The 11,721-nt window shown below is 55.5% G+C and overlaps 1 protein-coding gene across 1 annotated transcript; it reads right to left on the bottom strand.

The window, feature by feature from the left end:
- Nucleotides 1-625: 625 nt before the first annotated feature.
- Nucleotides 626-11,623, bottom strand: Tomm40 (translocase of outer mitochondrial membrane 40). The gene is made up of 10 exons (XM_028893826.2): nt 11,525-11,623; nt 11,136-11,414; nt 10,404-10,471; nt 9,744-9,836; nt 7,349-7,450; nt 7,161-7,266; nt 2,463-2,585; nt 2,290-2,366; nt 2,088-2,190; nt 626-1,158 (listed from the first exon to the last, which is right to left on the bottom strand). Exons 2-10 carry the CDS (start codon nt 11,407-11,409, stop codon nt 1,019-1,021), a joined length of 1,086 nt encoding a protein of 361 aa, XP_028749659.1. The 5' UTR covers nt 11,410-11,414; nt 11,525-11,623; the 3' UTR covers nt 626-1,018.
- Nucleotides 11,624-11,721: the final 98 nt, after the last annotated feature.

Below are 11,721 nucleotides of genomic sequence, written 5' to 3'. Positions count from 1 at the left end.
TGTTCTCCACGGGGCATCAACCAGCCTATGAGTCTTTGCGTTCCAGTAGGGTGCCAGAAGCACCTGCGGGCCCAGCCACCAAGGCAGGACCCACCGGTTTGGGGCTGTTTACTGCACGCCCCATCAGAATGCAGAGACTTCGGTGACCCAGCACCTGCCTGACACGTGAGGGCCAGTTGCATCTCCCTTCCTTTGTTCTCGTCTGGGAAGGTCCAAGGGCCCCTTCCTTCCCGAGAGCTACTTTCTGTATTGTGCTTTATTTCTTCCAGGAACTTTGTTTCTTCCTGAAGTTTCCAAGACCTCTGACCTTCCCACCGGGAGAAAGTCGCCACAAGCTACCACCTCAGCCCTTTTTGGAACAGGAAGAATCCAGATCCCCATCTCCCTGCCCCCACCCTGTTTGCAGAGACAAAGTCCTCTGCCACCTCTCAGGGCCAGGCCGCACAGGGGCGAGTGACCTGGAGCCACCCTCCTGGTGAGGGCAGGCCTGTGATGTCCCCGCCGCTCGCTCGCGGGTGTGACGCTGGCCCAGGCCTCTCTTATACCGATCCCGTGCACCCAGGACCCGCGGCGCCCCCTGCTGGCAGCCGCGCTCAGCAAGTGGAGAAAACCTAGGCCTCTCAAATCCTTTTTTTTTCCCACGTGTATTTTTCGTTTTTTAAGTTTTTTTCTGTAAAATGTCCCGGTTCTTCCATAACTTATAAACATGATTTCTATGGAGGGGCGGAGGGGAAAGTGACCGGCGGCCGGGCGCTCCTCTGCTGCCCCCGGGGGGACAGGGACGTCACATCGCGTCTTTCGTCCCAGAGCCTGCCAGCCGCCTCTGCCGGGGCACTCATAACCGAGTGCCCTTCCGATTCCAGAACTCCCTCCGGGACCCCAGGCCCCCTGGACACTGTCCCCTGGCGCTGGGGATCCTCGGGCGTAGGGTGGGTCCCCTCCTTCCCGCTGCCCCGACCCCAGGAGGGAGGGAGAGGAGGGGAGGGCGGCCGGCCCAGTGGTGGTCTGCAGAGAGGGCTCAGCCGATGGTGAGGCCAAAGCCGCACAGGAACTTATTCTTGCGGTGGTTCAGGAAGGCGCAGAGGGACAGTGTCAGGGGGAGGGGCGGCAGCTTCTTCTCCAGCGTGGCGCCCACAATCCAGTTACTGTTCACAGAGCCTGTGGGCCAAGAGTGGGGTAGAGACTGGGTGGGTCGGTGTGCATGGTCACCTCTATGGGTAGCCACCGCAGACCTTCAAGTACATGCACTTCGGCCTGCTCCTCTACAGCTCTGGGGACCCCTGGTCTCTGGGAATGGTAGATTTCCTGAGCATACAAGTGCATGAGACCCTTAGGGCTTGGGCGCCAGCTCAGGTATCCCCAGGTAAAGGGACAGGATGAACGGGACAAAGGCAGCAGGGCTGGACTCAGTCGGCTCCTAAGTGCAGGGGACTGTGGTGATGGGGTCACAAGCAGACCCCATCATCAACCATCATCATGGGCCCCAAAGTGAACTGTGGCCATCCTAAACCAAGTTTGAAAAGACTGGGTTACTACCTAGAACGAGGTTCTGGACCTGCAGGGCACTTTCTAGCTCATTGTGGGTGGGACCACGGCAGGGGGGGGGGCACTAGACCTGGGGCATGTAAGCAAGCAAGCTGAGGAGGCCACAAGGAGCAAGGCAGTAAGCAGCACCTCTCCAAGCAGTCTGCATCAGCCCCTGCCCCGGTTTCTCTCAGTGACAGGAGTGTGACCTGAGAGTTGTAAGCCAAAATAAGCTCTTTTCTCCCCAAGTTGTTTATGGTCACGGTGTCTCATCACAGCAACAGAACCGAACCTCAGTAAGGCAAGAGTGAATGGGGAGGGCCAGAAGCTCCCCATGTTGCCTTTCACTCAGTGCAAAAGGGGGTGAGCTTGCTAGATGAGCTGGGGAGGATTGAAGTGTGGCTCCTGATACACCGGATGTGCCAGGGTGGGCCCCGAGTCATTTGGAGGTGTACAAGGCCCCCACAGACTGTCACCTTCCTTATTTCCCAAGGCCTCCACCACACAGGCAGCTGAGTCACCTCCGGTCTGTGCTCCAGGAGGGAAACTGAGGCCTTCCTTACCTTTGAAGAGGAAGTTGGCCTTGGGCAGGTCCAGCTGGTACCCAAAGGAGGCACTGGTGTCCTGCATCCTGGTGCTGGCCTCGAACTCTACACCCACCTGCAGCTGAGGGAGGGAGGGAGGGCCCGGCACACATGTGAGCTGCCCAGTGGGGCTCCTGGGTACACCAACAGGACCACAACCCAGGCCCTCCCTCCAGCTCACCTGGTCACTGGCTTTGTGGTAGTAAGTGGCATGCATGCCCGCCTGGCCCAGGGTTACTGTTGCCAACCAGTTGTTCACTAGGAGAGCAGAGACGGGGGAGGCTGGCTATCAAGGGATGCGGGCGTCTGGAAACCCACAGCCCTCCCTGGACCACAAGTGCGCCCCAGGCTCACGTGTGTATTTCCCAGCTAGAGACATCACCGTGCCCTCTTCTCCAGGCCGCCGGTGGTAGACGAGCTCTCCCCCCAGGGCCAGACACGGTGTGATGCTCTGGAGATAGTGAGCAACCAGGATTCCTGCAGGAGGAAAGGGTGTCGGACTCCAGGATCCTGACCAGGCCTCACAACAGTTCACGCCATTCTGGGGCTCCTCCTGCCCTGCCTCACTGCGGGGTGGGGGGTGGGGGGTGCGCCAGAGTCCAGGCCAGGGTCTGGGTGTGCTCTGAGAAGTGTGACCATGGCTAGGACAGAGGCAGGTGCCATGGGCTCATCAGCTTCAGAACAGGGTCAACCCAATTCCAGCACACTTCTGACCACCGTTATCAACCAACCGAGAGGAAACTGAGCCACAGTCATAGGAGTGGCCATCTACGCACAGAAACTTCAAAGCAGAACCCCTCCCCCACAGCTGTAGGGGCTACTGGGAATAAGTACTAACCCATCCCCAAGTGGGTCTCTAATAATCCATAACTTTGGGGTGCCACTGTCCCCCACAAGTCATTTCTCTACAAACAGCCTCCCCAACAGACCCCACAGCACACCCAGGTGTAGCTCAAGTTTTTCTCTCCAAGTCCCGGCAGTCCTGTAACCCATTTATAAAATAAACACACAGACACTTATATTATTTAAACTGCTCAGCCATTAGCTCAGGCCTACCACTGATTAGCTCTTACTCTCATACTTAGCCCATTTCTGTTCATCTATATGTTGCCACGTGTTCCATGGCTTTACCTGTGTGCCATTACATGCTGCTGCCTGGACGGCAGGTTGGTGTCTCCTCCCCTCCGCCTTCCTGTTCTTTCAATTTTCTTCTCTGCTAGTCCTGCCTATCCTTCCTGTCTGACTATTGGCCAGTGTTTTTTTTTTTTAATCAATCAATCTATCAATCAATCAATCAATCATCCACAGCACCCAGAGGCTAGGGGTTCTCACCAAAGCACGAACCTGACGACGGTGCTTTCTCCTGGGAACCTGCCATAGCTCCCCAGTGCCCTCACAATTACCTGTGGGCCCCAGCTTCAAAATAGAGCTCTGTGTTCTTATGTGACACAGCCAGCCACTGAAGCCTTCCCTCAACCCAGCTGGCTAAACATCTACAGGGCATGCTCTAGACCTGACCCTTTTTAGTGTGCCAACTGAAGCCACCATCATGGGCCACCTGGCAGACCTGTCCTACCCAGCCCTCTCCTAATGGGCTGAATCTGAAGTCTCGAAATTACAGCACTTCCTCTTAGGAGTTTGTAGCTTTTTTCTTCCAGTCAGGAGCCCAGAGCGTGGCCCTCCTGCCTCAGCCTAATTATAGGTACCACCACAGCCCAGCTTTGGCTTTATTCTGGCTTGTTTTTTTTTTCTTAAGATTTATTTTAAACAAAACACCAATGCACACAAAATAAAAATAAATAAATCTTTAGCCAGGCGGTGGTGGTGCACGCCTTTAATCCCAGCACTGGGGAGGCAGAGCCAGGCGATCTCTGTGAGTTCAGGCCAGCCTGGTCTACGGTCTACCAAGTGAGTTCCAGGAAAGGTGCAAAGCTACACAGAGAAACCCTGTCTCGAAAAACAAAAAAAAAATTTAAGATTTATGGGTGTTTTGTCTGCACATGTGTCCCTGTGACGTGCACATGGTACCCACCGAGGCCAGAATAGGTTCTCAAATTGCTTGGAACTGGAGTTACAGGTGGTTACGAGTTGACATGTAGATACTGAGAATTTAACCTGGGTCCTCTAGAAAATCAGCCAGTGCTGGCTGATTCTGAGTCTCTCTTAAAAACAGGGTCTCGGGCTGGAAAGATGGCTCAGAGGTTAAGAGCACTGACTGCTCTTCCAGAGGTCCTGAGTTCAATTCCCAGCAACCACATGGTGGCTCACAGCCATCTGCAATGAGATCTGGCGCCCTCTTCTGGCATGCAGGCATACAGAACATTGTATACATAATAAATAAACAAATCTTTAAAAAAAAATAGGGTCTCATGTCAAGTGCAACCTTAATCCCAACACATGTGACAGAGGCAGGCGGATCTCTGTGAGTTTGAGGTCAGCCTGGGCTACATAAAGAGACCCCAATTCAAAAGATCTTGCTATGTAGCTCTGGCTAGCCTCAAACTGGTGGTGATCCTTCTGCTTTGGCCTCCCAAGTGGCTGGGGGTTTTAGGCGTGTGCCACTGCATTCTACTCGAGATTTTCCTCCCCGCCCCCATGAGCAGTTGTGAAAGCATGTACACCAAGGTGCTCGTGCAAGTGTGCACATGTGCACAGGTCACCAGACAACTTGTGGAGCTGGTTTCCTTTCCTGTTTGTCGTCACAGGGAGCAAACCCAGGCATGGCCAGCAAGCGCCTTCACCTGCCCAGCCTCCCTGCTGGCCATCTTGTTCTTCAACCCTAAATGGCCCAGAGCTTTTGAGGATCCTTCTGCCTCCCAAGTGCCAGGTTGAATGAAACAAAAGCCTCTCTAACCCAGGCTGATGTGCATCTGAACTCAGGAAGTAGCCCAGGATGACCCTGGACTTGGGAGAGTGCTGGATTTGGGGTGTGTCCCCGCTACCCGCTTAGCAGGCTCTGTGCACGCTAGGCAAGCGTGCAGTCAGCTGGCAGGTGCTCTACCATGGAGCCTTGTCCCAGCCCTCGAAGTTTCTGTGGTGCTGCCGATGAACAGAGCCCAGTCTCAAGCATGTGCAATGACCCTGAGCCCCACTCCAGCCCTTTGAGTCCTGATCCTTGACCTCCTCTATCCCAGGCTGCCTAGCTTGTCTGCACTGGTCCCCTCTGCAGGAGGCCAATGGGACAGGAGTTTTGACTATAGAAGCAGTTCCCAAATGAAGTCTTTCTGCATGTATGAAGGTATTTCTGATGCATACAACTTGGAGGGTAGGTTAATGGTTAATGGTCTGGCCAAAGTTACATCCTGAGGCCAAAAGCCAGAAGCTTTAAATGAATTTCTAGTGGGTACCACCCAGAGGTAGAAGCCCTGGCCTAGAATCCCTGGAGAGGGTTTGGGGGTGTGGTACAGTGGTGGAGGGCCTGCCTAGAACCCCCGTGAGGGTTTGGGGGTGTGGCTCAGTGGTAGAGCCCCTGTCTAGAATCCCCCAGTGAGGGGCTGGGGTGTGCCTCAGTGGTGGAGCCCCTGCCTAGAATCCCCCAGTGAGGGGCTGGGGGTGTGTCTCAGTGGTAGAGCCCTGCCTAGAATCCCCCAGTGAGGGGCTGGGGGTGTGGCTCAGTGGTAGAGCTCCTGCCTAGAATCCCCCAGTGAGGGGCTGGGGTGTGGCTCAGTGGTAGAGCTCCTGCCTAGAATCCCCCAGTGAGGGGCTGGGGTGTGGCTCAGTGGTGGAGGCCCTGCCTAGCACATTAACACCCTCCCCCACTTCCAGCTTCAGCACTGCAAATACGCAAATGAGTGTCATGAAGCCTGGCACTTCATAAGGGATCAACAAAATCGCGTCCTTCAAGCAAATGGATGAACCCTAGTGGTCCTAAGGGTCTAGAATCATCCAAATTGAGACAGCAGGATTAGTAAGAGCCAAGGTAAGAAGAGCAGGCCTCAGGAAGGTCCCACCAGGTCCCAGTCTGATCAAAGCTGACAGCATTTTCTTTTGGTTTTTCAACAGGGTTTCTCTGTGTAGCCCTGGCTGTCCTGGAACTCACTCTGTAGACCAGGCTGTCCTCGAACTGACAGAGATCCTCCTTGCTCTGCCTCCCAGGAGCTGGGATCAAAGGTGCGCGCCACTGCCGCCCGGCAAAGAGCAATCATTTTAACTCACTTTGAATGGGACTCGTCCTAGCAGTAACAAATACATTGTACTGTAGTGGGCAGCTGTTCTAGCTTTGACCTGAAAAGTACTACCGGCAGTGAGGCTTCCAGTAACTGTCACGCCGACCTATGACCAGCCCCCGAGTACCAACATTACAAATGCTTGGGGGTAAAATGCCCATTTGCCAGGTTTGGTGGTACACTCTAATCCCACCACCCAGGAGACAGGCAGCCAGAGCTCTGTTGAATTCCAGGCCAGCCCTCAAGAAAGTCGTTATTCTTATGGTGCTGGGACTAGAACCCAGGACCTTGCAGGCGCTCTACCACCAAGACATGCCCTCCCTGCTGAATCTAGGCAGGCGTTAACCACACCCCAGTCATCTCCATGGGCTCTTTATGCGGAGGTCCCTGCTGGGATGGGCACTCCCCAGAGAGGCGGGCTCAGTTCTGCTCACTATCTCATCACCAGGGCTCAAATACGTTGTATGGGGCAGGCTCCGAACATGGGCGTTCAATGGCTTGGGAGACAGGCAAGCGGCTTCGAGTGCATACACATGCTGGCACATACACCAGATAAAGTTAAAAAACAAAACAAAACAAAGAGCATGGACCCTCCCCTAAAAGGTTCCAACCCTGACCTTTGACCCCCCAGTCCTGGGATTACAGGTGTGACCGCACCTGGCTTTTTGTTTGGCTTTTTATTCTTTTCTTTTTTTGACTCAGGGATTCATGGCTGCAAGAAACTCATGACTGCCCTTCCTTAGCCTTGCAAGTGTTGGGCCTTCCTACCCTGCCACCTCTCAGAGGGAAGCGTGGGAGACTCCAAGAGACAAAGTCAGTGCCTTGTTGGGAAAGGGGAGCTGGATGAAGGCCTCATGACCACCCGCAAGCCCCGCCCACCTCTTACCTGAACCCACCAAGACATCTGGGTTGCCTAGGGTGACCGCAGCTGTGAAGTCGGAACCCCGGTACTCCCCATCCACCTGCCAGTTCACGAACTTCGACTGCTGGGTCTGTGGGGGAGGGGCAGTGTGAGGGCCATGCATGAGGGAGCCTCTGGGAGCGTGACAGGCCACACGTCCACGCAGGACTCACCTGGATGGCCATCTTGGACCTGAGGCCTGGGCTCAGCTGATGGATGATCTGTGCGTTGAGGCTGCCACTGTTGTCCATGTCACCGACCAGCACGGGGAACGCCTGTGGGCCAGAGCAGCTTAGGGGTCAGGGGCGGTGTGAAGAACACAGCCGGAAGCCTGGACTCTGGGCACCGCACTGGCATCCCTCCTGCTCCGGGCTTAGGCCGTGTCCATTCGGGTCACTTCAGCAACATAGGCGCCCCGGGAACTGGTGGACTGTGAGTCCAACACTTCTGTCACTACTGTTTCTTTTTTTAAGTTTTTCAAGACAGGGGTTTTCCCTGTAGCCCTGGCCGTCCTGGAACTCACTCTGTAGACCAGGCTGGCCTTGAACTCTGAGACCCACCTGCCTCTGCCTCCCAAGTGCAGGGATTAAGGGCGTGTGCCACCACCGCCCAGTTGTTGCTTCTCTTTTCCACAGGGTTCCGTACTCAGAGCTGCCTGCAGGGACGATCTTAATTAAGGTTTCTAGTGCTGATAAACACCAGCACCAAAAGCTAACGGGGAAGAAAAGCTAACTTCAGCTTGCAGCTCCACATCGCAGTGGAAGTCAGGGCAGGAAGTCATTGCAGGAACAGAGGCAGGAGCTGAGGCCACAGACGGGTGCTCCTCACTGGTTTGCTTATTAGCTTTCTCACAGTGCCCAGGCCCACCAGCCCAGGGGTAGCACCGCCACAGTGAGCTGGGCCCTCTCACATGCCCACCCATGAACACGCCCCGCAGGCCAATCTAGCAGTGGCATGTTCTCAGCTGAAGTTCCTCTTCCCAGGTGACTTGAACTAGCCAGCACACTAGCCATGCAGCACAGGATGTCTGTGACCTCCTGAGTGCTGGATTACAGGTCTAGGCCACCAGCCTGCTCTTTGGTTTGTGGGTGTTTGCTTATTTACGGAAGTAGGTCTTGCTATGTGGCCCGGGCTGTCCTGCAATTCCTCATCCTTCTGCCACAGCCTCCCCAAGTGCTAGCGTGACAGGCAGGTGGCAGGACACTCACTGGGCTTGAATTCGTTTGTCGGCGGGCTCTGCTTCCTGACTGACAACACACCTTCACGGCAGTCTCCTGTTCCTGGTGTCACGTCCTTTCTGCCACAATCACACACTTCTTCTCCAACTATTACAGGCCATTCGCTTCCCCTACCTGGGAACTTCAATCTCCAGGCTTTGACTCTGAGACAACCACCCCCCTCCACTCTTCCAAACACATCTCAAGGGGCCAATGAGACGGCTCAGTAGGAAGGCTGTCACCCAAGCCTGAGGACATGGGTTTAATCCCCAGGACACACGAGGAGAAACCAAAGAAATGACTCTTGGGAAGCTGTCCTCCGCCCTCATAGGCCTCCACACACACAAATGGGAGTCAGAGTGCAGCTCAGCCTTTCTGCCTCAGAACACTAGACCTGCTGCAGATGGGCGGTGCCACGCTGCAGGAGGCATTCATTCCTTGACAGTGGTCGGACCTTCTGATCTGCTGAAGGTGGAATAATGAATGGAGAGTTTAAGTATCAGGCATGGCGGCACACATCTTTAATCCCAGCACTTGGGAGACAGAGGCAAGAGAGCCCCTGTGTGGAATACTAGCCTGGTTTAAATTGAGTTCTAGTCCAGCCAGGGCTTGATAGGTAAGAGCTCTCCTACATGCAAGTATGAGAACCCAAGTTCAAATCCCCAGTATTTGCATAAGCACCAGGTATGGCTGCTCATGCCCGTAACTCCAACACTGCAGAGATGGTGGGTCCCGTGAGCTGGCTGGCCAGCCAGTTCAGCACAAATGGTGAGCTACAGATCAGATGTTCTGTTTTGGCCCTTGCAAACGCAAACGTGGGAAGAGGCACCTGCACACGTGCATGCTTTACCACACAAAAACGCAGAGGCAAGGGCCAAGGATATAGTTCAGTTGGTAAGAGTGCTTGTCTAGCAAGCCCTGGGTTTGATCCCCAGCACATGGTCACTTATGCCTGAAACCTCAGCACTTGGGGAGGGAAAAGACACGAGGACTGATCATCCTAAGCCATAGCTCAAGCCCAGCCAGGGCATGAGACTGTCTCCAAAAACAAAACCACAACAGGTAACACCAGCAGACCCAGCACCAGTGTCCAGCCCTCCTGAAGCCTCCACGTCCCCCATCCGCCCCCTGCCAGGGCAGCATGAGCAGCACACCCTACCATCTGACCGGTTTCCTCCCTTGTCAAATCTTTCCGTGGCTCTCCAGCGCCCCCTAGAGGACATCCGAGCACAGAATTTGACATTCCAGGTCCTATACCTGGCTTGTCCCAACACCTCCTCCCCTCCAAGGCCCGAGCCTGTCACTTGTCCATTTATTCCCTTCATGGAAGAATGACCAGAAGGAACCTTACCTCTGTGGGACTCAGCTGCTTCGTCCCCACGTATGTGACCCCAAAGTGGTAATTGGACTCCCCAATTGTGCCGAGGGCTACTGTGTGGGTCACCTAGGAGAAGAGAGTGAGTTGTGGGGTCTTGGCAAGGCTGGCTTATCCACTTGAAGATTCAAAGACCGAGTTCTGGGGATGAAAACTAGGGGTGTAGAGCTGGGAAGTGAACACTGGGCGGCAAGCCACGCTTAGCAGCATCAATGCCCAGGGTACCAACCCGGGGGATAAACAAAACGAACACCAGGCCTGACCTGATGAGATTAAGAGGCTGCTAGGGAGACAAGTGGGGCTAGGGTTGCACCCCTGCTTGAGGTTGCAGGGTAAGAGGCACCTTTGAATGCTGGGGCCCCCAACCCAAACTTTCCCACTCCCCTTGAGTAGTCATCCTGGAATGTATGAGAGTCTTATTGTTCACTTCCCTTTTATGTTTTGATACAGGGGCATCCCAAGGCGGGTCTGGGACAGGATCTTCCTGCTTAGGCCCCTGCCAGTGCTGGGATCAGAAACATGGGCCACTGGAATGTTGTTATCTAAATCTTGTTACCTACCCAAAAGCCCAGTCCTCTAAGAGAGTGAGGGGATCTGCTATGATCTCTGGAGGGTCCAGGCGCCAGAAAGACTTACCTGGAAACGGTTACTCAACCCTTTGTTGACTGTAAGTTTGACACCCTCCATCTGAACTGGAAACAGCTCTGCAGGAGAGAGATGCTGTCACCCCAAATTCTCCCCTCCTTTCCTCCCATCCCCAGCTTTCTCCGGAGACCCACATCTCACGAAACATCCCTCCACTAGAGAAAACTCTGCCTAGTGAACAGGGCTAGGCCCTCTGGCTGTTTCTAAAACCCAGTGCAATCCCCTGAATTTAGGGAACTCACTTTCTTGCCAAATTCCTCATCCCTACAATGGGGATCCTTACCACACGGAACTGTTCCAAGTATTTAATAAGTTGACACATATTTCAGTATCAAAGATAAAAGTGTATCTCCTTTATGATCAAAATGATTCTAGGCCAGGATCCAGAGCCCTTTGGTGGCACCCATCACAGAACATTGGGGAACACCTTGCTGACACTGTGACCTTGGGCCATAATTCCTTTCCTGATCACACTAAGGAGTCTGGCGGGGTTGGTGCCGGGGCTCTCAGTGTCCAGGACTTTTCCCTCCCGCTGTGGCATTCTTCCCGACCCAGGGAGTTCACCAACCGATTGCAGTTCCGAAACCCCCAGTTCAAGGTCCCAGCGTCCCACCCCATCCTCAACCCCTAACCTTCTGTTCCAGGATTGCACCGACCCGCGCCAACCTCCCTCCGGGGGTCCTTCCCCCTCCCCCCGGGGGATCTGGGCCCGGCACCCCTCACCCTTGCACTTCCGGTGACACTCTTCGAACGTGCCCGGGTTGGGGAGGCAGCCGCAGCCCCCATCGTCCGAGGCCCCCGCAGCGCCGCTGCCCGCAGCCCCGGGAGTCCGTTCCGAGCCTCGGCCCGCGCTCGACCCAGTGCCCAGGCCGCCCCCGAGCGGCGGCAGCGTGAAGCCCGGCGGCGAAGGCGGCGGCGGCGGCAGCCCGACGAGGGACGGCGTAGGAGGCGGCGGGGGCCCTGCGGGAGGAGAGCTAGCAGCCAGCACGTTCCCCATGGTATCTGCGAGGGGAGAGGGCAGAGGGCAGAGGTCAGGGGCCACACACGGAAGCACACACACACACCCGGATGCGGACTCGGCCCCCTCCCACCCACTCGGCCCCGGTTCTCACCGGCGGCGGCGGCGGCGGCGCCTGTTCCCGGCCTGGGCTCCGCTCCTACCCCGTGCGCTACGCACAACCGAACCCACTGCCGCCGCCGCGGCTGTCTCCCCGCCCCCTGGAGCCCATTGGTGCATCGTCCTCCGGGCCCCGCCCATTACCCTCGAAGCAGGATTTTTCATTGGAGTTCTGGCAGGAAGTACCGCCCC

Source organism: Peromyscus leucopus, chromosome 1, assembly GCF_004664715.2.
Source record: "Peromyscus leucopus breed LL Stock chromosome 1, UCI_PerLeu_2.1, whole genome shotgun sequence".
Taxonomy (NCBI): Eukaryota; Metazoa; Chordata; class Mammalia; order Rodentia; family Cricetidae; genus Peromyscus; species Peromyscus leucopus.
Note: the sequence above shows the minus strand (reverse complement) of the source record. Positions and strands in the feature narration are given on the sequence as shown.

Bases quoted from the DNA above. Each gene is read 5' to 3' on its own strand.
- Tomm40 (XM_028893826.2), bottom strand. From the start codon at position 11,409: ATGGGGAACGTGCTGGCTGCTAGCTCTCCTCCCGCAGGGCCCCCGCCG. The intron at 10,472-11,135 runs GTGAGGGGTGCC...TCTCTCCTGCAG, and splicing joins GTGTCACCGGAAGTGCAAGG to AGCTGTTTCCAGTTCAGATG. The intron at 9,837-10,403 runs GTAAGTCTTTCT...CTCTTCTCCTAG, and splicing joins GGTTGAGTAACCGTTTCCAG to GTGACCCACACAGTAGCCCT.